The following is a 25,760-nucleotide window of genomic DNA, read 5'->3' on the forward strand; positions in this document are numbered from 1 at the left end:
TGTTTCTCAAGATTTCACAGCCAGAGAGATTTAGGGCTCTATAGAGTCCCCAAACAATGACTGGCTGCCCTCCAAAGAGACTTGTTGAGTGGACAGACTTTTCCAGCAACAGTCCAAATTTAATTAGCTTCTCAGCCTTGTTAGAAGGGGAAACAGTATATCAAGAATAAGAGCGACACAGAAGCTAAATGGTTCAAACAAGACAGTAAATATGGAGGATCAAAAGCTGCATATTTGCACTCTTTGTAACAATTTGTCCTTTTTCTATCACATGGACAACTATTTGCAGAATTATATTTGGGTGTAACGTTTGTCTTCTCTTCAGGAAACCCAGAGAATGACAACACACAGTAACCACAAACGTTAGCAGCTGCAAGCAAAGATATGTGTGTATGTGCTGTGTGGTGCAGGTCAGCACATGGTAGAAGTCTGATATTTAAAGTTATTGACAGGAGTAACTGCAGCTCTCACTCAGAGCCGTCTGTCTGTGCACCAGGGTGTCAGGTTAACAAGCAGGCCAGTGCCAAGTGGGTTAGGGTGGAAATGAAAGCGAGGCTGTGGCCCCACGCCAACCCATCGCCACCAGTTCCTCACCACCACCATCACCATCACTACTGTACACAACGTATGTGGCTGCACCTCCCAGCACAACAAATACAAATGTGGCGATACTCTGTTTCTTTTCACTCAGCACAATGTTGACACTGTACCTCAGTGTTTCCATTTTTCACACTACTGCAAACAGAACCACGGCGGAGCGTTGTGACCGTCCTTACACTCGCAGTAGCCATTTATTGTAACCGTGCAGCCTGCAGGGGGGATGATGCTCTATTGATTAAAGTCTGTTTTCTATGAGCCAAAACAAGACCACTGATGTTCGCCACAGCTCGAACCTTTACACTGTTGCATCAAAAAAAGAAAAAAAGATCAGAAAGCCACGAACTGTGCGGTCAGACAAAAATGAGAAGTGACCGTTTGCAGAACCTGTTTTCTTATCTTTTCAATTTTCCATCCGGTAGGCCACAACAGCTTTGACCTGCGTACATTTTTAGAGTCCTTTTGAGCTGCTGTGTAAGTGCAGTGTAATAAAGTCTTAAGCATTTTGGTTGAAAAACGCTCTGAAAACTGCCTGTGCATTAGGTAGAGATCATAACGACTTGCAAAGAAATCCGCTCTATAGAAAGACAAAAATGCAGCATCGACTTTATTCCGTGATTTGACATTTAAGGGACAGTGTGCCTCCCAGCTTAAAAGAACAGCATGGCAGCCTCGTATTTATCGCTCTCTGGGCAAACGGATGTATGAAATCATGTGTAAAGTGAATAATCCTTTAATTAAAAACAATTAATAAAGTTGTACAAAATATTTAGCAAGCCCTATTCTAAAATCATTCAACTCTGCAACAGTGAGCAGTGGATTTTCTAAAGTAAACTCTACTTAAAGTTTTGGATACGCAGGAAAAGCCACATGATGATAGAGAGAAACGCATTCTCTGTAAATGTTACACTGTTTTGATAATCCATTCATCACTTCAGTCATTGTTCAAGCAAAAAAATGCCAGACTTTCACTCTTTCCAGCTTCCCAAATGTGAGCATTTGATTATATTTATCATGTTCCTGATCTGAAATTTTATCCATCGGACTGGAGCAAGACCATGTGGCCGGTAGCTGCCTAAATGTGGAGTCAGGAGTTTTCAGGGCAGTGAATGAACCCGGTGAACTTCCTCCATGCTGCTTGAGTTTGGCTGTGAGACGCCACTCTTACAGATGTGACTGCAGACGTTGATCTCCAAACAAACCAGTACTGTATGCTAACATAGCGTGTTTCTGTTTGATCTGGACCCAGATCAACAGTGCCTGCTTCATCCTCAAGTCAGTTTTTTTTTTTTTTTTTTTTTAATGCAGCCCAATATCACAAATCACAATTTGCCTCAAGGGGCTTTTCAGCTGTCCTCAGCAGCTCCACGCCAAAAGATCCGGATTTCTGCATGAATATTTCAGCTGCATGGCAGCGCTGTGGCAGCCACCTGCTACGCGAGGCCCTAAATGCTCAAACCTTCCTATAAGTGGCCCAAACCAGCTCCCGTTGTCCTCTGCCAGGATAACCGGCTATCTGTTTACATTTAAGAGCAGAGAGGGCCTTTGGCAGGCGTCCCGTACCGGAGCAGGCGTGAAACGCTCTCTAGGCTTCCACGTGTTACATTAAATCATACATTTAATCATTCATTTACTTATGTTTAATAACAACCAGTCATTGCTGTGAAAAAAATAATCAATTCTCTGCTCTTAATGGAAGCTGCATGTGCTGCCAAACCCAAAAATTACCACCTATCACTATGAAGCAGTTAGAGGAAAACAGTTTTTATTGTTCTTGTGGTGACTTGCTTGATTTATCTTTGGCTTTAATTGCTACTTTCTGTCCACATCAGTCTTACTGCTAAGAGGCACTGATGTGTCTGTTACTCTCTGCCTCTTTCTGGACTTACTCTCTCCTTTTGTAGTGCTTTGAGGATGTATCAGAGCGAGTGGTTGGGTTGTGTAACACACCAGAAATGTGTAAGATATCTGATATCCGCAGACGCTGTGGGAGAAGCCTCGTGGAATGGCTTGCTTCGGCCTCTAATCACCCTATCGTGTGGCACCAGCAGCGCAGCTCCAGTTTTGGGCAGCCGTAGCCGCTCAGGTGTTGCTGCTGGTAAAAAAGCTGTGTTATCCTCAAAAAGTCAGCCTTCTAAGAACCTTTAACAGGATGAAAGTGGTGGATTTTGCTCAGTTTTATCTTGAATTTAACTGGAGTTGCATGCGGCTATGAGCCTAAAAGTTGCTCTTCTTAAACAGGACCTTGTTCAGGCTTGCCACAGAGCAGCACCCCCACAGTGAATCGCTGCATCAGGAGTAAAAGGGTCTGTAGAAATGCACCACCAATACACAAAGCAAACAGAAGTCTGTGTCCAATCATCAGCTCCTGTCCTTCCTGTTCAAGCCTTTTCCTGATTTGGTCATACAGATTTATTCAGTTCAAAGACCCAAGTTCTGTCTGTCGTGAGTGTCGTGAGATGGAGGAGAATACTTGTTATACTTTCCCACAGTGTATGTTGACACCATCGTCATCATCATCTTTGTTTTATCTGAGGATCTGTGCAAAATCCAGAGATACTCAAAAAGAAAGCAGTCAGTCGTTCCATTTGAGAGGCTGGAAGCAAAGACTGACATTGTTTGAAAAGTGAGGCGATGAACAAATTTATCAATTGTCCAATTAGTCACTGATTAATTTCCTGTCCTTTCAGTGCAGTTTTAGGCCACTAATAATCGTACTTCAGGCACATTCTGAGCCAAAACGCCTCATTTAACAACTTATTCAGACTAAACTGGCACCTTCAAAGCAAACACTCCTGTGGGAACTATTTTCTATTCTCACAATATTTGGATTTTAATTTAGGGGAATGCTGGCTCAGGCAGCTGCAGTCGTACCTGCAGCAGAGTGAGGAAACGTGTCTGCGCTCCTGACAGGAGTGCCTTTGCCTTTGCTCGGATTGCTTTTTAATATTTATCGATCGCTTTAGTAATCAATACTGCATCACTTACGACTTGCCTCTTACAGAAGCCTCCCTCACAGGCACAGACGTACTCGCACAGCGGACCCTATCCGGGCCGGGAGTATTGAGCAAATGTTGAGTGCAGAGGAAATGTTTGTCTGAGGGAGGAGACTGTAACCTCTATTTGAAGGTGACCAGGAGCTGCCTGTGTGGGTGCGCAGCTGACTGGGGACCCCTTCTGGCTGGAAACAAGATTTCATCAGCACTCTCATTATTGGCCTCTAGAAGTGACCTTTCTGTCTTCACCGTGTCGAACAGTGTGATCGTCACTGTGTTTCTTTAAAAAGGGTTTCTCCGTCGTGCTTGTGAAAATTTCTTTTTTTTTTTTTTTTCTTTTTTTTTTAAGCCAGCTGGAAATGATTCATTTGAGCACTGAACAGCTAGTGGGGGTTGACCACCAGATGTTAGACAGGCTAATGCCGAGAGATGAAGCAGTTAGCCGATTGACAGGAAATGAATTGCTAACTGTTCTGATAATCAATGAATCGCTTCGCAGTTCTCCGGTTTCTGCTTCTCAAACGTCAGAATTTGTCATTTCTTTCATCTTCATCGTCTTCGAGCACTTTTCAAAATACAATTTTCAAAGTGCTTCAGAGACAGCGAAATAAAACCCGGGTCATAAAATCATCAGGTTTTCAAAGAAAACAGATGAAAGACAAAAGAGCAAATGAGACAAACAGCAAAGTGCAGACTGAGCTTAAAGAGGCGCGTTTCTACCATCATGTGACTGGTAAATCACCATGGATACCAAGTAAACAAAACAACTTAATCATCCCACTTTTCCTACAGTATAATATAATAAAATATGAAAGGCCAGAGACACAAAATGCTGAATATTTCAACCATCTTTTCAGAATATTTCCGAGCAAATAAAATCCTTCATCTTTAACTCATTAATAGATAAAATCTGTTTTGTTTTGTTTTTTTCAATCCCACACATTCTTTGTTCTTTAAAGCTAATTTTCATCAGTTTTTCTGTTGGTTGATCAAACTAAAACATTTGAAGACGAATCAATGATGAAAACCATGTAAGTTGTAGCTCTGTTAATGCCTCGTTGTGCCCCCGCGGGCACCACAGACCCCACTCAGATCACAGACGACGTGTATGACTGCAGAAAGCAGAAAAAGTCGACTCTAGGCAGAATTTAATGGTGCTGCTTCTCTGGTTTGGATTTTCAGCTTCATTTTTCTTTTCTTCTTCCCACACACTTCTAACCAAGCCCATTATGTGCAGCTACATGACTTGTCTGTCTCCCGTCACGGCTCCCCTCAGCACTTCTGTCTCCCTCTGACACTCTGATGAGCCTGCCAGCTAATGAACCCCCCCAAAAAACAAGCTGAAGCTAGAGCAAACACACAAACCACCTTAATGGATTCCAGTCTGAAATAGACGGCTCTGCTCAGGGACCACGGCTGACACCCTGAGTTTGGACTGCAGCTTCCACGGCGGATCAATGCAGACGGTTTCTGCTGAGTGAGACTTCAGTCATCCTTTCTGGGGTTTCATCTCACTCCCTGTCTCTCTCTCTTCCTTCAGGATGTACCCAATAAAAGAGGTTCCTGTGGAGGCAGAGGCCCTGACTGACTGGCTGTATCGGAGGTTTGTGGAGAAAGAAGAGTTGCTGGCCCACTTCTACGACACAGGTCTGTCTCACTGAAATCTGAATTCTCCTCACTGTTTCCTAATGAAATATAAACTATTAACTAAATTATATTTGAGGACCGTTGTTGCGAGGAGACACACTGTCAACTTCTGAATGTTGACACAAGACTTGCTAACGTTAGCTGTAATTCCCGCTGGATGTTGCTTTGCCAATGTGCCAAAGCTCAGCAATTATTTAGACTTCTAGAGGCTATTTTATGTCGGTTCCTGTTTTAGTCTGAAAAATTTAAATGAGGGATGCATCGCTGTGTGTAATGACCCCTTCTTTCATCCTGTCGCTCCACTGTCGCAGTGATAGCTTCCCCGTTGGAAGTCTTTGTCATGCATGTACGTACTTTCCAAACAAAGCCATTTGAAAACAGGTTGCCCTCACTGGCTTTGCACTGTGTTCCTTATACATTATACAAAAGAGGTTCATGTGTCCACATGTCCATAATTATGTGCATGGCCGCTTTGAATGACAGCTAGCCGCTTGGTTTCATTGACCAGGTTTTATTCAGCCACCTCTTTGCCCATTTTTGGTGTAGCTGGGAGTTTGGTGGAGTCAGACAATGCCAAGATAGTGATGGACGGAGCCACTGACACTGAGCTTCACAATGGTTCCTCAGAAAACCTTGAGAGACGTCATGAAGACTACGTCCATGTTTTATACAGCGTGGTCGTGTCATTTAGACAGTAGCACCCATCTGTGGCATCCTGGTTTAATAAATATAAATAAGTCTGTATTTCTGTCTCCCTCAACAGGATCATTCCCCATTGAAGAAGGACAGAAGGAGGCAGTGTCCCGGCAGATGACCCTCGACCCCGTGTGGCTGTGTATTATCCAGTCGTTTGCTTTCGCCTCCGGCTTCATGTGGTACAGCGTCCTCCAGTACCTCTACTGCTGTTTATTTTGAGTGCGCTGATGAGGCGAGAGTCTTTATCGGACCACTGGAAAAGCCTCAGGATCAGTTGGTGTGTGGCCCAGCGTCATACTTGCCCCCCTACGATGGATGAATGTACATTTTCACCAGTGGAGAGACTTAACAGGAAACAAAACACATAGGAAGAACACAAACACTCAGATTACAAATACCCATACAAGACGAAACTGGTCACAGGCATAGTTAACTTTGACACAACCCTAACACCACACACTCGCTCCAACGGCCTAGCAGAATAATCTCTCGCACTCGTCACGACTCACATTTTGATGTTTACACGTCCTCATACACGTAGACGCTCACACGTACATGACTTTTATTCGAAGTTAACGAAACGAGGCTCAGGACTCCTCCAGAAGATGCTCTGGACCGGACTCTCTCTCCTCCTCCTAGGCTTTAGCCGTAGTAGTTTTACAGAGTATAAAGTATGTATGGACTTGTGTGTGAGTGAATATATGTGACTAGAAGCATAATGTCTGCCCTTATTCTTCTTCCTGGCGAGAGCTGATGAAGCCCACTGGACCTCTCTTTCAGCCCGCTGACTAGCCGGCTGGCCACACCTTCCAGAGCGAGTGGCTGTATGAACGTTGAGGCCGCACAGCCGGCCGCTCCTCTGGCCTTCATTGCACTAAGGATCCATACTGCCCTAACTGCTCCCTGTCCCAGGAAATGTTCCTGAGTGGTAGCTGTCAATGTTTTCATTTCTTTCGTTTCGTCCCCCGAACCCGCATATCTCCACAACAACGGCCATTGTATTTGTTGTTGATGTCTTTTTGTTGACTTTTTCTTTTTTTTCCCTGTTTCCACCTGTCTGTCAAGGCAGTATTCTGAGCTCACTGAGAAAGGGGGATCATGTTTACACTGGCGGCCCTGCTGAAAGCCTAAAGGGATGGTGGCTATGATGCGGCGCTCGATTAAGGATCGTTTGTGTCCGACGTTGAAGGGAGGAAGAGGAGACGGTGCTGTAGTGCTAACTTTAAAAAAAAAAAAAATGAAGAGGAAAAAAAAACAGCGGTGCCACGCAGGGCAAGAATTGCAGTCTGATCAGCTAAAAAGTTCCTCCCTCTTGTGGATTCCCCTTTTGTCACCCTCTGCTCTCCAACATGCACACACGCACACACACACACACACACAGAAACACACACACACTCGTGCACACAGAGCCATGTGCAGCTACACACAGCAGAGTAGACGTCTGTCTCCAAGGATCATCTCAGCAGGCCAGACTGAGAAGGCAGAGACTCTTATTCCCCCATTGGACTACATAGTTTTACAAATATTTAAGCCATATGCTTAGTGTCGTCGGGGTGGGAAAAGACATGGGGGACAAAATATGATTTTTATAGAAAGCTACCCTAATGTTCAGCATTCTAAAATAGAGATTTTGGCTTACAGAACTATAGGTGTCATTACTGTAAATTTACAGCATAACCTGCCTGAGTGTGTGTGGTTGTCTCCCCCCTCCCTCCCCCCCCCCCCCCCCCCCCATTTTTGATATCTACGATTCATGTCGTGTTGCTCTGTGACGTCAGAGTGTGGCGGCAGTCTCACCACGAGTGGTCAAATTTGATTTCATTTTAAATCTCATGAAGTGTCGTCCTCATGTCATGGTATGTTTAAATCTTGTACATAATGAAGCTGAGGAAGAGTTTTCACTGTTGGAAATGACTGAAGCGTTTCTCTTTTTTTTTTTTTTGGTCGGTGATAATTTCAGAGAATTTTAGCTTAAAATATCATCAATGTTTTTTTTGTTTGTTTGTTTGTTTTTAATAAGGTGAAAGCAAGGATTTCCCTTCACTTCTCAGTGTTACCTTTTTTTTTTCCAGGAAGTTGTTGTGCTTCAAGACATCAGTGCTACTGTACCGTGTGCTGGCTGACACGGCGACACACAGGCCCAGTTTCAAACTTGTACCATTGTACATTATAAATGATCATCATTTAGTGGAAACCTCGACCATCAAGCCTTACCTGATGTCCTGGTAGACCACAGTCCAAAATAATGCTGTTTCCTCGCACTCCCCCTTGACAAACACTCGAGGTGTTTGTTACATTGATGGTTTCATGGTGTCGAGCTCGAACTTGGCCCGTGAGGAAGGGATCACTCTTCACTTGCGAGGGAAACTCTGGCAGGGCCCTGCAATGATGCAGCTGTTCTCTCTCGAATGTACTCGTGTTGTGGTTTTGAGGTCAATTATATGTAATTTGCTTAGCCTGCTTTAATTAGGAAAATTATAGAGGAGCAGCAATTATCATTGTCATAAACGAATGCATAAACGGTGCATTTTAGTAGTGAACTGCCCTCCCTCTGTGCCACTGTTGGTAGAAACTGTGTGTAAAATGCAAGAAAAGGGCTACCTGAAGGGGTAGGTAAAACATTTTAAACCAGGCTGTAAATGTGATTCATCCAGCGGCCCTTTCAGATTCCCCTCCATCGTGAGAGTGACTTGAAATAAAGCTTCGTCTTTTTTCTTTTTTCCACCTTTTACCCCCCCCTTTTTTTTTCTTTTTTTTTAAATTTTCTGACCATGTTTCCAAAGAAGGCAGGGAAATAATGTTTTCCTAGATGTGGTTTTAGGAAATAAACACAATAGGGATTTAAACAAATTATATTAGAACTGTCTGTACTTTTCCATTTTGTACTTCTCCTTTAATTCCTAGCTACACAGCCATTTTACTACACGAAAGACTTGTGCTGGAATAAAACATCGTAAAGACCCTAAAAGTGTGATGCTTGTCTTTTGACATGTTGTGTGGACTTAACATTATTTAACATTTGTGTAATTCAAAAAGAAGTTTTAAAAGATTAGTTTGACATTTGCTTTTTTTTAAACAGAGATTTAGATCAATACAAGTGTCATAGCTGCTTTAGCCAGCAGCTGCTTAGCTTAGCTTAGCATAGAGGAGGGGAAAGTGTAAGTTTTAGGCACCTGTACTTTACTGGAGTCTTTCAGAATGAGCTCTTTATTACCTACAGAGGGAGCAGGACCTCTTCCGCAGAGTCCACAAACCAAACACTGGCTGCAGAGAGCGCTTTCTGTGTTTTTAGCAGCCACTGTAGGGGAGGGTGAGGCTACGGGTAGCAATCTGCAACCTCACCACTAGATGCCACCAAATCGTACACACTAGTCCTTTAGCTGGCCGGATAATTTTAACTCTCGTCAAGATTTGAATATCTTTGCGCTGTTTTCAGTTGGGTATATGTTAAAAAGGATTAGTTATCACATTCTGTTTTATTTCTTTTGCACAGCGTCTTTTCTGGTATGTGGTTTGAATTCAACAGTATCCAGGAATCCCGAAGGTCCATTTACAAAGGGAAAAGCCTGCTTTCCAGTTATTTATAATTAATTTTTTTTAGCAGGTGTTCTCTCTGGTCTGCTAATGTGAATGTCAGCGCTCACATTTTCTCCTCACTGAGTTACCAGCTGGCAATGGTCCCCAGGTAACCAGAGCCTGTGTCTGCGCAGGTCTGTGCCCGTTGTTTAACTGTGGTGTCAGTCACTAGCTGTTGAAAGTCACTGGTTTGTGTTACAGAGCTCTGATTTCAGACACGGTGGAGGGCTGATGTCAATGTGAACTCTCAGCACAAGACTGCAGAGATCTGCTAATCCTGGCAGAGGTTCATCAAACACGAAGACATGACTGTCTTTCCTGTCTCGAGCAAACCTAACATGAAGTACTAACATGAATAGAGCCAGACTAGCCGTGTCCCCCTCTTCACAGTCTTTATGCTAAGCTATGCTAACTGTCTCGCTTTATTCTACAGGCATGAGAGTGATATCAATCTTCTCGTTTCACTCGTTTAAAGTTACTAGGAAAGAATTCAAAATGTCATCTTTCCTGCCAATCTGCTTTAATTGGATTTTAATTGGATTCGCTGGTTAAGTGGAAACCAAAGTTGCTGTGGAAATTCCATCAACTAAATTTCCATAGCAGCTGCAGAGATATGAGGAGGGTCGGGTCTGCAGGATAGCCACATGCTTCAGGCAGCCAATGGGACCTGTGGGTGAAAACAGCGGGAAGTGAGCTGGAAAATGGGATTAAATATGCACGAAGCTTCACCGACATACCAAGGGGCTAACAGTCAGGAGCCAGGGTGGCTGTTGCTCAGTGTGATGTCCAGATGGAGAAGGAGTGTGTGGAGAATCCTGCTCCTCAGTGCAGCTCAAAATCTCTTCCCAAGGTCACCCACATTACACAGACAAATGAGTCTCCAGAGGAACTTTTGTGTCCTCTGCAGGAGCACCAGTGTTCCTCCTCGGACACCTGCAATGAAATATTTCACGGCTACTGCTCCCCAAGGTCCTCAATGTCACGCTTTGGTGCCTCTTCCCTCATGAGCGCTGTGGTTGTGGTGGCGTCCCTCGAGTCAGCAAGCAGTAAAACACCCAGCTGTGGAGAGGAGGCCCGGGCTTGAATGTCACTGCAGCAGCCACGGGCATCGCAGACTTTCCCTCCTGCTGTCACAACAGAGCGCGATGACAGTGATGGCTGCTCGGGCAGGATCACATGCTTCTCATGCAAATTTTTGTGTCAACACACCCTGTTGGACATTATGTGTCTCAGGAGTGCAACAGTGAAGAGACACACGAACTTTGATGTACAGGAATAAAGTCACAGCTTTATTATTAATAGCAGGAAAATTCCAGAAAATGCATTGTCTCATAAGTCCCGAGTGGTGTCATGCTGTGTGGATGGTTTCAGTTTAGTGTGTCATGATTTTAGAGATTTCTGCTTCCATTCCAGTACAAAGGATGTGCACAGAAATTAATTTGAGATCCTTTATACACTTGTCATAGTCTCATACATATCTGGCATATGTAGACGTAGCTGCAGCCAGCGGCCGGTTAGCTTGCAGTAGCTTAGCATAAAGACTGGAAACGGGGGGAAAGGGCTAGCCTGGCTCTTGCCAAACATAGAAATATTTGCCGCCAAAGCTCAGTTAATCAATACATTATGTCTTGTTTGTTTAATCTGAACAAAGTCAAATTGTAAAACCAACAATTCGTCATTTGATGAGTGGTCGTGTGCCAGAGTATTTCTTGGCTGGGAGCAGTTGGGAACCAGTGGAGACTCCAGGAAGTTTCTGGTTCTCGCCAAGAAAGGGTCCAAAATGTTAGCCCCCATAAAACAGCAAACCAAAGACATTGTAGGGGTGTTTATTAGTGAGTCTTAGAGGTGCTGGTAGGTGGATTTTGTCCCCTTCAGACTAACCAGGCTAGCTGTTTGCCTCTGTTCCCAGTCTTTATGCTAAGCTATGCTAACCAGCTGCTGGCTGTAGCTTCACACTGACTGTAAAGATATGAGTGGTATCTCAGTTTCCTCAGGAAAAAGTTTGGATTTTCTACTTAAGAGGTTTATTTCTAAGGGCCATGAAGACTTCTCAGTTTATGAGTTTTTATTGTGGATGTGGTTTTGTGGTGGTTTTATGATGTAATGATGTGTCTTGCTGACGAGCTATCCCTTTAATATTCCTGTCATTAGCTTGATGCCAGCGGTTTTCATTCATTGTAGAGTATCACTCTGTGGGTCTGGAATACCAAAGACAAGAGAGCATCCAGGTGAGTGTGGTTCGTGTGTTGTCTTGTCTTGAGAAGACTGACAAACAAAGGGGTCACAGGTGACATGTGCGCCATAAGCATCCTGTGAACCCCCAGCGGAGGTGAGGAGGTTATTATGGGATGTGGCCGTCTGTCCTCCCCTGTCACTCCTGGCCTTTAACAGAGGCAGCTGACGTCAGAGCGGCCTCAGGCACCCGACTGTCTCTGTTGTTTTTAGCTGTCAGTTTTCCACCCTGCACCCCACCCCCCACCCCCCACCCTGACTGTTCCTGGCTGATGTCCAAACTCCTCCAGCTCTTTGTAGGAGTGACCTTTGCAGAGGCAGACTGACAGACTGGCTCGGGCGCTCACTCTCTTGGTGGCGTGAGTGGTGTCAGCGTGTGGTACTGGCAGCAAAGAGGGCTGAAAGGATCGTTTGAACGCGGCTGTGAGCGTGGCTGCCCAATGAGACGAACGTCACAGACAGAGATCCCAGAGTCTCAGGCAGGGATCACACATCAAAATGTCCTTGTCATGAGAAATAGAATCTTTTTGTCTGTCACATGCAGGATTTACTCCAGCCATGCTTAAAATAACAGCACTGCTGCTCTACCCTTTTTAAAATTTGTGTCAGAGAATGAGAAATGTGATTAAAAAAAAAAAAAATGTGGATCTTACTCCAGTCAATACACAGATCTAATCAGTCTGACAGCCTGCAGTCATGCAAACAGTAACCAGTAATCTTTTAGAAGTATTTACTGTTGCTGTTTGTTGTCCAGTAAGCACGTGAGACTTTGCTTAACACACAGTCTGTTAAACTTCAGCTGAGAAGATTCTACTGCATACACAAAACTTTAAATGCTCAAATGTTTAATTGCTCCTGGGATATTTTTAGTGAGCTATTCTTATCTTTGCATGATTAATTTTCCAGACAGCTACTTTTACTCTGCCTTGAGAAAAACTTGAAGTCCCAGTGCTTCAGGCGGAAGAAAATGTTCTCCACCTCTGTACATATCGCAGTCACTGAGAGTGCTCTCCAGACACATTTAACATATTATGTGATATTTTTTTTATTAAAAAAGGGAAAAACAGCCCCACACAGGACTATTTTAAGAAGGATCACTGTTTAAAACATTTATATGTTTCAAAAAATTAGATAGTGACACTGTTTCATTGTTTATTATGCCAGTAGTTGCCAACAACAAGTCTTCCTGGGCTCCACACTTAAATAAAAAACAGCAATATCATCAACATACCCAGGCCGATAAGACTGCTTTAAAACCACATATGGCTCACAAACATTAAGTAGAACAATTAATATGAACCTAAATCTTAACGTATTTGTACATCCGCATTTGCAAAACAAGTGTAAGAATGATAAATGAATTACATGTTTAATATTTTCTGTATACAGAGAATAAAATAGAATATTAATTCAGGATAATGGAAAACATTGGCTGTTGACATTCCTCAAAGTGCCATTCATAAAGAGGACAATGGGGAGCGAGACAATTAATTCATTGGTCTTATCAGCATTGCAAAATACTGATTAGCTGCTCAAAGATGCTACAGATTACGATCCAGTGAGACGTCTGAATTGTGCGTTTTTGGCGCCACCCTGTGGAGAGTTGAATACGTGCCATGTACCCGCTCTACTCTCGCGGTTTTCAGGCGCTTAGCAACCTCACAACTTGTATCCTCGCACTAACCAATCAGGAGTAATCATTCGGAGAGAGCGGGCCAATCACGACCGACAATTTGGGCACCAATTTAAACCGAGAGCGTGCGCTTCCTGTTTTGTTAACTGCAATACACATGAGTGAGCGAGGAACCGAAAGCCAAACATTTAGACTATTTAAACATTTTTATCGGGGACAAAGGCGTCCTCAGCACAAGAGTACACCGAGAAACTCATTCGCTGGTTTAAGTTCACGTTGAACTACTGTTCAGTGTAACAATATCTGGTCTAGCAGCAAACTTTAAGTCCGGTAACTTAACGTTAGCTTCGGCTCAGAGAACTAAGATGCCGTCCCGTGTGGAGGACTACGAGGTGCTGTACACGATAGGCTCAGGTTCCTATGGAAGATGTCAGAAAATAAGACGAAAAGCTGACGGGAAAGTGAGTAACGTTTATTTATTTAGACTGCACAAAACGCCGCCCACCCTCCGCGTTAGCAAACAGCTAACGGTAATCTGCCCGGAGGTCTTGCAGCCACCAGACGGTTTGTTTATCGTTGGTCGATAAAACGTGATCCCAGCGTTCGTTTCAGTTGATTTAAACGCTGAAATACGTCGTGTCAGTGGTTGTGTAATATGTTTCATAAAGCCCTTGAAAGTAAAAGGACATCACTTGAATATTTTGAGATAGATCTTGTCTGTTTTCAGCAGACAAAGCACAGGTGTAGTTAGTTAAATTAGCTAATTTAGCCAATGCTATCTTTCCGTGTAACTTGCTTATTTGTTCAAATAAGCCTCTGGCATTGACACAAGTGAATATAATATAGTCATTTACGTGTGAAAGGATTAGTCCATCGACAGAGGATCAATCTATGGTGATAATGGGATATTCCAGACGTATTTCAAGCAAATATTTGCTGGGTCCAGCCTATCCAGTGCTGCCTCCTCCATGTTTTCTAACATCCTGAACTGCAAATTTTAACAGCAAGCTCTTTGAACGCGTCACCTTGGGAAATTAAAAATGGTTAGATCTCCCTCTTACTTACCAAGTGAAATTTATGAGCCATGAAACGCACCATTGCTCAATTCAGTATGATGAGGGCTTTTGCAGCTACAGCCTGATTTTGTCTATCAAACATTACATAAATAACTTTAATGAGTTAGTTTGATAATTTAGGGTAATGCCCTAATTGGCATTTGTCGCCATTGTCCAGCAAATATATTATAAATGGATGTTTTCTAATGTTTTTTCATTTTTAGGCTCTACCCCAGTTATTTAAGCCAGCTTTGTCTTGTAGATCCTCGTGTGGAAGGAGTTGGACTATGGCACCATGGCGGAGAGTGAAAAGCAGATGCTGGTGTCTGAGGTGAACCTCCTCAGGGAGCTCAAGCACCCAAACATAGTTCGCTACTATGACCGCATCATAGACCGGACTAACACCACACTGTACATTGTCATGGAGCACTGTGAGGGTGGGGACCTGTCCAGCCTCATCACCCGATGCATCAAGGAAAGGTGACTGTGAGCCTCAGCGCTGAAATACATTTACAATTCATTCCTCAGTCATGTATCCTTCCACTCTTACGTCTACGCCTCCTGACTGCAGAATTAAGAGTGTGTGCTTTTTATCATGGCAGGCGTTATTTAGAGGAGCAGTTCATCCTGCGAGTCATGGCACAGCTCACATTAGCCCTGAAGGAGTGCCACAGACGCAGTGACGGCAGGGCCACGGTTCTTCATCGAGACCTGAAGCCAGCCAACATCTTCCTCGACATCAGGCAGAATGTGAAGCTTGGAGACTTTGGCCTAGCGAGGATCCTGAACCATGACACCAGTTTTGCAAAGACATTTGTTGGGACACCTTACTACATGTCTCCAGTGAGTTGTTAATCCTGCTGTGTCTGAGGTTTTTCCTTTTCTAACTACCCTTTTAAGGAAACATTTGGAGCGTTTAAACTGACCTCTTGATCCTCCTGGTTATAACCTAATTGTAGCTTAATTAGCCCCATTTGCCCCATCTGTCAACATCTTTTCTTTCAGGAACAAATAAACCGGATGTCATACAATGAGAAGTCAGATATTTGGTCACTGGGGTGTTTGCTGTATGAACTCTGTGCATTATCGTAAGTAACTCTGCCTGAGCCGATTCTTCCTAGCAGCTGGTTCAGTGACTGCAAATCTGACATGTTCCTGCCTCTCTACTGTTTAGCCCTCCGTTTACTGCATACAACCAAAAAGACCTGGCAGAGAAGATCAGAGAGGGGAAGTATAAGAGGATCCCGTACCGATACTCTGAGGAACTGAACACCTTGCTCAGCAAAATGCTCAACTTGAAGGTTATAAAGGAATTATTTAACAGTTCTATGATTTTGTGAAGATAGTATTAATTATTGGAGAAACTTTATTTGTGCCACTGCTACTCAGGTCCTGTCAGTTTGTGTTTTGATGTAGGGAGGGTACAGAAATCTGTGTTTTCCTGTTTCCAGGACTATCTGAGGCCCTCTGTGGAGTCTATTCTTCAGAGCAGCCTGTTGGCTGACGCTGTCACTGAGGAGCAGAGGAGGGCAGATTTGCGGCTCCGGAGAAAGTCAGCGGACACTGACCTTCCCCTTCACAAGGCGGCTGAACCGACACCCTCCTGTGCAGCGGAGCTTAGACTCAGGGAACAGGCGCTGCGGGACAGAGAAAAGGCGCTGAAGGAACGTGAGGAGAGGCTGGAGCGTAAGGCTTTTATTACTCTTCCCCTTCTCGCACAGACATGTCTGATCAGGGTTTAGTCACACTGAGACCTGGCCATGAGACGGTATGACCCCTGCTGACCTGCAGCTGGGCTTTTCACAGCCTGGAAGAACTTATTCAAAGCTGCTTATAATGAAAGATGAATAGCTGTGGATTCTTTATAATATAGTATAGTAAATACTGCAGTAAATACTATTGAACTGATGTCTTTCTAAAGTGTTTGGGGGATGTGTCAATGAAGTTGTTTATTTTAAAACTACCCTCCTGTTAAGTCCTAAAAAATATGTAGGTGAACTTGTTCAACAGGAATAGATTTGTTCTTGCTTCTCGTCATGCACATGTTGCAGCCAAATGTTTGTCTACTTTGAGTTTCTTCCATATGTACAGCACCTGGCAGACAGAGAATATCGCTTACTGTATATACACTCAGTGTATAGTTTATTAGGCAAACTTAACAAAAGCTGTTGCACTCATACAAAACGGCCCTGCAGCAAATCCTTTCATGAAGATGGTAATGTTAAGTTTTTGTTAAAAGTGTTTTAGAGAAGTTTTGATTCAGCTTTTTGGAGGCTGTAGTTTGTGGCGTTAAACTGTGTACAGAGAGGTGTTTCTATTATTTTGCCCACCTCACATCTCTGTGTAATGTAATATGGCCACACAGCTGAACACTGTAAGCTTCCTGAATGGAAGGATTTATTGCTGGACTGCACTGGTTTCAGATGGTTGTACCTAACAAACTGGCAGCTGAGTGTACATGCCTCTCAAGTGCCTGCAAATAAAAAAGCGCTGCTGTCATGTTGCAAATAAGTCTCACAAATTCCAAAAATAAGACTTTTTTTTTTCTTTTTTCTTTTTTTTTGTCCTTTGATCGCAGAAAGAGAGCAGGAGCTTTGTGTTCGTGAGCGACTGTCAAATGAGAAGCTTGCGAGGTAAAACTTCTTTTAAGAAATGAGACAATCCGTGCTCATCCTACGGTGTCATCCTTTATCAGTGTTACCAGCTGATTGGTACAAACTCTTTATTTTTATCTGCTGTTTCAGAGCAGAGAGTTTACTGAAGAATTACAACCGTGTACAGCAGCAGAGGGACCTGGCACCGTTCTACGGCAAAGGCTTAGGTATGGGACTCGAACGAAGACCTCTGGACTTACTGAACCGAGACAGGAACTGAGTGTTTTTATGGGTTCATGCTTCTGTTTGGGATGTGGGATGACTGAAATGAAGTTTATTTATTACTTATTTAAATCGTGTAAATACTGTTTTTATACACTAATAAAGATTTTAATTAAACCTGTTTTTATCAATAAAATAAAAAGAATTCAGCTCATGTTACACACCTGACAATCTGAAATCTAGCTGTCATGGTGGAATGCAGAGAATGTTGTAAGTAAAGTGATGTAAAGTTTAGTGTGATCTTTGCTCATCACTCATTACTCCTCACCGTTTGGTTGTAGATGCGGAGAACCTCTCCCCCAGCAAGAAGAAGGTCCACTTTGCATGTGTGAGCAAAGAGAACCAGCGTCCTGATGGCCGTCAGAGCGTGACGCCCAGGGATCTGATTTTGAGGAGGCTGCAGGCGGCCAGTCGGCGAGCTCAAACACTGCATGAAGTGGAGAAGACATGTCAGCTCAAGAGCAGGCAGATACTCGGCATCCGCTGATCCCACAGATATCACTGACTGAATGTGAAAGCTTCTGAAGACTTTGAGTCATGATAACTGGATGTAAATTAAGCTTTATTTATATGATAAATCAGTAGCTGTGATAGTGGGGCTTCAGTCCTGTAGACTGCAAGCTTTGTAATTTCAGAATTTTAGTTTGATGTGTGGATGGTAAGTTTAGAGTGCTGTTGTGATTTTTAATGTATATTGCACATTGCTAAATATATGCAAGTCAGTTTTCTTTCACAAACTGTGGAAATGGACGTAAAAGGGCAGATTCTTTGATGACTGTAACAGCAGAATTTAAAAACATCCTGGAGGACATTTTTGTGCCAAAGACGTATACACACATGGTAAAAATTTAAATAGAAATACTAGTACAGTTTGGTTTGATGTATAATCCCACAAAAGTATATAAAAGCTTTTGTCATTGTAAGGTCTAGGAGGGATTTTAGGGAAATCCTCTGTACTACATGAATCAAACCAGCTACTCAGAAATAATTAGTCTTCAATTACCATTACAATTTAACCAGAAATGTGCCCCACTGTGTTTCATGAAGACAGATAGCGCCCACAAGGGGTCATCAGTTTCTCATCAAAAGTCAGCTGCTGGATTGGGAGAGACCTCTGCCAGTGATTATAGGCAACACAGCAATAAGACTTCGCACATGAAAGTCATTTGGTTGATGAATAGAAAATTAGAGGTTATAATTAAGAGGGACAGTTGGGGTATCTCGTGGTTTTGCTCAATAATATGCCTCCAGGGTTACAGTTGATTAAATTAAAAGACTAAAAATGACAATGAAATCACAATGTTTGGTTTAATTTTGTTTTAACTCATTCAAGGTACTTAAGGCAGAACAAAGACAATCGAAATTAAATCATCAATAACTGACATGTATATTAATTAGTATATACTTAGATATGTATAAGCGGAGAATATACTCTTTAACTATAAGAAGTAAAAAAACAAAACAAAACAAAACAATAAAAGATGAGCATGGTAAAGGGCCGATGTTTCTCTATTTACATATGTGATCTTTGTGATTTTTAACAGATGAGGTTTTCGCAACTGAAAACTCAATACTACATGGATACAGATCCATTACGGATATCATCGCGAGATTACAGTTGCCTTTAGCGTGCGTAGCAACCACTGTTGTCCGTGAGTAGGTGTCTATGGATGTATCTGTGGACGCGCAGTACTACAGGACACGCCTACTGTTGCCCCGCCCACTTGCGAGATTTGCAAATTTTGACCAATCAGATTCCATTTCATTATTTCTTAACCAGTAGGAATCCTCCGAGGCGTGTCCTTAATGTGCCGTGTTCCGTGTGGAAAGTTTACCGGCTCGGGTGCAAACTTTCAGCCGTCTGCAAACCGATGCTCGACGGTAGACGTATCTGAAATATGCTGGCGACAACTACGGTGGACTTGAACGTTTACTAGAATCGTATCCTGGAATATTTTCAGCCGTGGTTGTCTTCATGTTTAGGCGAATGATGGCGCCGTCGATGGAAAACAACTGTGAATGAAGACGCTGTTAGCATTGATCGTATTGTCTCAGGAAGCCACCTAGCTTAACACAAGTCGTTAGCTTGGAGTTGTATTGAAACGGAGAGCTAGCTAACTGAAGTCCTAGTGAGCTCGTTAGAAGACACAGTGAAACCTCATTTAACGTTAACTCGAAACTTGACTCGACGACGGGAAAATGGCCTGTGAGCCTAACCGTGTCCGGCTGCTATGTATGCTTACATTGACTTTTGGGTTTTTCATTGTGGAAGTAGTGGTCAGCCGGATAACCGCATCTCTATCAATGCTGTCGGACTCCTTTCATATGCTGTCGGACGTCATTGCGCTGGTGGTGGCTCTGGTCGCGGTGCGATTCGCCGAGAAAACCCATGCGACCAACAAAAATACCTTCGGGTGGATCCGGGCGGAGGTGATGGGGGCTCTTGTCAACGCCGTCTTTCTCACTGCGCTGTGCTTCACCATCGTCTTGGAGGCGATTGAGCGCTTCACCGAGCCTCATGAGATCGAGAGATCGCAGGTGGTCGCCGGGGTCGGTGCTGCTGGGCTTCTGGTCAACCTGCTCGGACTCTGCCTGTTCCACGGGCACGCCGGCGGAGGCCACGGGCACTCTCACGGAGGTCACTCTCATGGAAATAAGAACAAGAAGGGTAAAACCGGCAAGACCCAGAAGGCTGGGAATGGGTCCTCCGGAGAGGAGACCAACAACTTAGTGGGAAATCACAACAGCCCGGGTGATGTAAAACCAATAAATGGTAAGTATGGAAAACTGGAGCATTTTTGTTGTACTGTAATTTTGTCACAACCTTAATCTTATTATGTAGTTTTTATATTTATACGAATACTACGGGCTCATATTTAGCCACAAACGCTGAAAACCCAGCCTTAGTATGTCCCACATTCCATCTGACAGCATGCGCTAGACGTGATCTACATTGTTAGCCGTCCGGATTGCGCAAGACTACGTAGACATACTGAATCTGAATCTCAGTGCTCCAGGAAGACACCCGGCTGAGTGACTAATCCTTATTGTTTCTTCTGTGATAGTGGCGTCTGTGTTTGCTGTTTGCGGGTTTTTCTATCCTTGGAAACGTGACCCCCCCTCAGTGACATGAATGGCTAAAGCCTCGAGTTTCACGCGTTGTAAGACTGACCACAATCTGCTGGCATATACATGCAGATAATGTAGAAGCGCGTGTGGGACTCAGCCAAGAGACAAGTTCTAACTTGTACGGTGTCCCATCTATCAAAATTCCTAAAGGTGTCCCACATTATTCTTCACTGCACAAGTGAATTCATACAGTAGTAATAATCTGATTGTTGTGTTGTTGTTGTTGTTGTGCAGCCATATCTTGGTCTCAGGTTGCTACAGCCATACACAGAAACAGCTCATCTTTCCATTTGTTTGTTGTGATCAGATAAGAGTTTCATGTCTGCTTGAGAATTAAGCACCAGACTATCCTTGAAAAAAGCTTCCTCTTCCCCCCTCCTCCGCCACTCAACCCCATACAGAAGACCACGTCTCCCCCACACTGTTAGGCCCCGCCAGTTTCAATAAATGGAGGCTGCCCCCACCTCCTCCCCCATGCACTGATCGCTGTTACTAGGCCATACATCAGTGTAGCCGTGGAGTCGACAGCCACAGCCACACCATTAGCCGTTGATGAATGACCTGGCGGCCTCACGGGGTGGAAGCGAGCAGCCATTGCTCAGGTGCCATTCCCTCAGAGTTGTATATGCTGCCTGCAATTACTAATTGAAATTGTTTCACGTGAATTACTGCAGAGTGTTTTGTAGCATTTAAGATCCCACATGCTGGGAGTTTTCTTTCATTAATCCAGCATGGCTGTCTGGTATGTTTCTTCTGTTAAAGCCTGGAGTGGTCATAGCACAGACTTGGTCACAGAGTTGTCTCCCGCAGTGTAAGCTAGAACATTATTATCTATTATTAGTGCTTATTGTTGTTAGTTTCTCTGCAGTTTCACACAGCAGCTTTTTTGTATTTAGGTTACGGTCCCTGTGCTGTCTGTATATCTATTTTGAGTGCTGTTTTAGTATGTTAGTGTCAAAGTCCAGCTGATTGTTACACTTTGACTTTGTGTTCCCCTAAACTAACCTCTTTTTTTCCTAATCTTAAGAAATCAGCTGTAAAGACAGCTCAGAGGTGGAGATGAATGGCAACACCCACTATGAAGATATGGACCATGACCACGACACGTCGTCGCAGCTCAACATGCGCGGTGTCTTCCTGCATGTGTTGGGAGACGCCCTGGGCTCTGTCATAGTGGTGGTTAATGCTATCATATTCATCTTTGTGTGGCAGCCCTGTAAAGCTGGTGAGATGTGTGTGAACCCGTGTATCAACAGCCACACCACAGACCACCACCATGTCAATCACACACTGGTCGACCTGCTGGAAGGCCCCACTATGTCAACCATGAAGGTTGCCGGCCCCTGCTGGGTTCTCTACCTGGATCCCACACTCTGCATCATCATGGTGGGCATCCTGCTGTATACTACCTACCCACTGCTTAAAGAGTCAGCCCTCATCCTGCTGCAGACCGTGCCCAAGCAGATCAACATGCACCGGCTCAATGCGCGGCTCCTGGGCCTGGATGGCGTCCTGGCCATCCACGAGTTACACATATGGCAGCTAGCCGGCAGCCGCATCATTGCCACAGCGCACATCAAGTGCCACGACCCAACATCTTACATGGAGGTGGCCAAGCGCATCAAGGACTTCTTCCACGATGAGGGCATCCACGCCACCACCATCCAGCCCGAGTTTGTCACATTCAACTCGGAGTCTCGAGACTCCCTCTGTGAACTCTCCTGTCGGACTCAGTGTGCTCCCAAGCTGTGCTGCGGCTCTGCAGACAAACAGAACGCAGGCTCTGATAAAAAGGTCGGAGGCACTGCCGCGTCAGCCCTGGAGGTGATCAGTGAGACCTCAGAGCAGGATGCAGCCATTTCAGTGCGCCCTCAGCCAGAGGTGGAGGTTACCATCGCTAGAGAAGTGGAGTCGTCTCTGTGAGATGGAGGGGATGAAGAGAAACAGAGGAGATGCTGGAAAGCCGCCACACCAGGCTAAAACCACTGTCATGGTTGCTGTTATCTTTTGACCCATGGCTCGGTCGTGGCCTAGACAAGGAAATCATTTTCCTTAGCCTTTTATTCTCTGTTGTTGCCCCAGGTGTTTGGCTGAAAAAGCCTCCCAAAATCCCTCTCTGTTCATGCATTTGAGCCGTTTCTTTTCATCTTTTCTCTCTCTCTGTGTACCTATTTCCACCCCATCCCCTCCCTCCCAGCCTCTCCTCTGCCTCTCTGCGACGCTCATGTTGTCTGTTGCCCTGGAAGTATGGTGGCGATGCATGTTGGGGTTCACTGACCCTGTCTCCTCCAGGACTGGAGCGAGGCCTGCATGAGTGTCCCTCATTAGCACCGTGTTGTGATGCGTCATCTCGTCCCATGGTGTTTCTGTGCCAAAGCTTCTCACTGCAGGACTGAAGGGATCTGAGAGACGTCCTCTCCTCCAAAAGGACACACACAACACATGCAAGTCGGAGCACACATCATTAGGTTATTTTGTTTAGCCCATGGACCTGTTGGCAAAGAGTCTACCTTTTTTGTTTTCTGCGTAGGCTTTGAGCAGATCTATTTTCTTACCCTCTGGCCCCAAATGGAAGACTATTGTATTACATACTAATTTAAGTATTTAAGTTATTAGAAATGATCTATTTCTCTCTGTAGATGCTGTTTGTAATTAGTTTGGATGATAGGAACATTTTTGCAATTCTTCTGTCTTGAATTTTTTGACAGACCATCTATGCTGTAGTCAGTTTTTCAAATGTGATGTTTTATAACAGTTTTGTTTCTCAAGACTTTTCTCTGGCCTTGACTCAGTTTTAAATGCATTAGTTGGATACAGAAGCCGTATCGACACCTATCACCTTGCCTTTTAAATACAAAAATAAAAAAAAAAACTGCTGTGGTATAGCACTAAGTATAGTAGACACAGTGTAACTGAACTTCTTGCAACGGCACAGTCACCTAATTAAACGTTCATTCACAAATTTGATGCCTTGCAAGCCAGAGGGTTGGGTCTTCTGAAGAAATGAGCACTGTATGCCGTTAAGACTAATGAAACATTATTCTCTGTATGAATCTGTACTGGAAAGCTTTCCGATGATGGCTGTTGAGTTGAGTTAAAATCCTCATGAATGTGTTCGGCACCTTGTCACAATCCATGCTGAGGGACTTTTTATATTTCCAGGACGTTCTACTATGTTTGCATGACCAAACGGGGACCTGGTGTTCGACGTTTAGGAGCTCCTCTAAGAGCTCCAGTTGCTGCTTACCAGTATCTGCTGCTGGTATCCCCCAACATTACTCAGACCTGTAGGGAATGACTCATCTTAAAGCTTTTCTGTCCTTGCTTTGGACAGCTGAGCAGGCTGTTTTTCCTGTATTGAAGTCCATACGGTGGCCTTTGAAATTTTATGAAGTTTCACTCATCACCACAGATACCATTTAAAGGTGATCCACTGATGCGTTCCACATTTCCACTCCCGATTAAATGTGTATGCAATATAGAATTATGTGCTGGGAAATATATTTTGATGCGTTCCTTCATTTGTAATGTTTTTGGTCACTTTTATTCTGTGTCTTTTAAGACTTCAGCTCTATGTGCAAATTGAAAACAAGTGTTTTTTAATTTTAGATATGACATGTCAACTGATGTGTTTTTGATATACTATATATCTACAGTACCTGTCCAATGTGTCATTGTGAAATAAATAAAATATGGCTGTTTGGTACAGTTGATGGACCAAATTTCTAATTTGCCTTATTCTTTTCGCTATCCTGATAAATTGGTGTTATTTTTTAAAATTAATTTTCAAATGGGGCACTTGGGGCAATTTAATATCAAGAACAAGCTAAAAATATGCTCTTTAAGGTCCTTTTTGGAGATGATTTGACTCATCATTCATTTTCAGCCTGTCCCTCCTCCAGGGCAGGGCCATTGGGTGTCCAGGAGTGGCATAAACCCTCCTACTCTGCATGTCCAATGGCAGACTCAGAAGAGAAATGTCTTATTAGTATCATGGATGATTTAGTGAATAGCCCCACAGGGTACAGGCTCAGTGGACCTGGACCTCGTTGAAAAGATAATCACACCACAAAGAGACGCAAAACCGAAGAGAGACAAAAAGTTCTGCGAAACGACTGCAAAGTGATGGACAATGACCACAAAGAGGTCTTTTTAATGTCCAGGGCCCTGCTGACTCATAATCTGTCCAATTAGTAGCAATATTTTACATCATCATATTTAAAGTCATTCATTTATTATGCTGAATAATTTCTGTAACTGTTCATGTGTAGTTTTTTACTGACATTAAATTTGAGTCTCGGCACATTTTCACTCATTTGAAATGGGCTCAGTTTAAAACTGCTCCGTCAGGTCGCCATGTGACATCAGTCCCTAAACATGACAGACAACTGATGTTGAGAAACTGAAACTGGTGTTAACTGGTGATCTGTTTTTAGTTTTTGTTAAAAGTCTTTAATGACCTCCATTTTCTAACAGCGCCTGTCCAAACTTTGATCTTTTGTTGGCTTTTGCCTGTTAAATCCACTTTCCATGCAAGTGTGAAGAAGATTACAGAGAGACTTTGGTTTAAAGACGCAGGGTTGTGCACAGGTCGGCATAACTTTGTTACACTCCTACATTCCAGTTTCCAGTAAAAGTTCTCAGTAAATGATGATGCATGTTCTTCTCTGCTACAGTGCAGATATCTGCTTTGTGAAGCACATCTTGTGAGCTCCTTTGAGGAAAATGTCAGCACCCGTTGTGCCCATTTGTAGACAAAGATTAAAATAACAAATTAAACAGTAAGTAGCTATTGATGCAGAGAGTGAAAGACATCAGACTTGTCTGAGGACAGGTGCTAATCATGATGAACTGTTTTCTGCTGCTGCTCTTTGAGGTAATTGTCAGGTTGATTAGTCCACCACAGAGGTGTTAAAAGAATCTGTTCACTTGCTCGGATCATTTTGCAATTGAATTTTTTATCCCACCATTGCAAACATGTAAGAATGTTAATACAAAAATAGAGTTGAGGTGAAGAAATTAAGAAAGTTAATATAATCAGTAAGAGAGTGAAGGTGATTAGCTGTTTAACCAGTCAGCCAAACTCAGAGGGACCAGAGCACATTGAAAAAAGATGCATTTTAAGACGTGTTTTTGCTGTGTATTGATCAATAATCTCAACAGAACCTGCCCACCAAACTTGCAGTGTGAAATTAAACCTAATTGTGTTTGTGTTGTGTCAAATCCTCACTGAAAACCACATGAACAGGCAGACTACATATGAAGCCACATGCATCTCAATCTAGTTTGTAAGCACAACAGGACACTTGTGGCTCATGTCCTG

General features: G+C 43.6%; 3 protein-coding genes across 4 annotated transcripts in view; all 3 read left to right on the plus strand.

Annotated features, from left to right (window-relative positions):
- The window catches only part of lpgat1 (lysophosphatidylglycerol acyltransferase 1), a 42,826-nt gene extending 33,877 nt beyond the window's left edge, over positions 1 to 8,949 (plus strand). The window contains exons 7-8 of one of the 2 annotated variants that reach the window (XM_076755755.1): positions 5,134 to 5,240; positions 6,004 to 8,948. In XM_076755755.1, coding sequence (XP_076611870.1) covers positions 5,134 to 5,240; positions 6,004 to 6,155 — 259 coding nt within the window. In that variant the 3' untranslated portion in view covers positions 6,156 to 8,948. Of the gene's footprint in view, positions 1 to 5,133; positions 5,241 to 6,003 lie in introns of both variants that reach the window. The other variant, XM_076755756.1, reaches the window with a different exon arrangement.
- Positions 8,950 to 13,513: 4,564 nt separating this feature from the next.
- On the plus strand, positions 13,514 to 18,599 carry nek2 (NIMA-related kinase 2). Its single transcript, XM_076756366.1, has 9 exons — positions 13,514 to 13,838; positions 14,695 to 14,912; positions 15,035 to 15,275; positions 15,438 to 15,520; positions 15,607 to 15,733; positions 15,884 to 16,118; positions 17,011 to 17,065; positions 17,177 to 17,253; positions 17,590 to 18,599. The coding sequence occupies exons 1-9, from the start codon at positions 13,743 to 13,745 to the stop codon at positions 17,793 to 17,795; spliced, it is 1,338 nt and encodes a 445-aa protein (XP_076612481.1). The 5' UTR covers positions 13,514 to 13,742; the 3' UTR covers positions 17,796 to 18,599.
- A 531-nt stretch (positions 18,600 to 19,130) lies between these two features.
- slc30a1a (solute carrier family 30 member 1a) lies at positions 19,131 to 24,164 on the plus strand. Its single transcript, XM_076756367.1, has 2 exons — positions 19,131 to 20,081; positions 21,465 to 24,164. Exons 1-2 carry the CDS (start codon positions 19,508 to 19,510, stop codon positions 22,358 to 22,360), a joined length of 1,470 nt encoding a protein of 489 aa, XP_076612482.1. The 5' UTR covers positions 19,131 to 19,507; the 3' UTR covers positions 22,361 to 24,164.
- Positions 24,165 to 25,760: the final 1,596 nt, after the last annotated feature.

Source organism: Chaetodon auriga, chromosome 18 (assembly GCF_051107435.1).
Source record: "Chaetodon auriga isolate fChaAug3 chromosome 18, fChaAug3.hap1, whole genome shotgun sequence".
NCBI lineage: Eukaryota > Metazoa > Chordata > Actinopteri > Chaetodontiformes > Chaetodontidae > Chaetodon > Chaetodon auriga.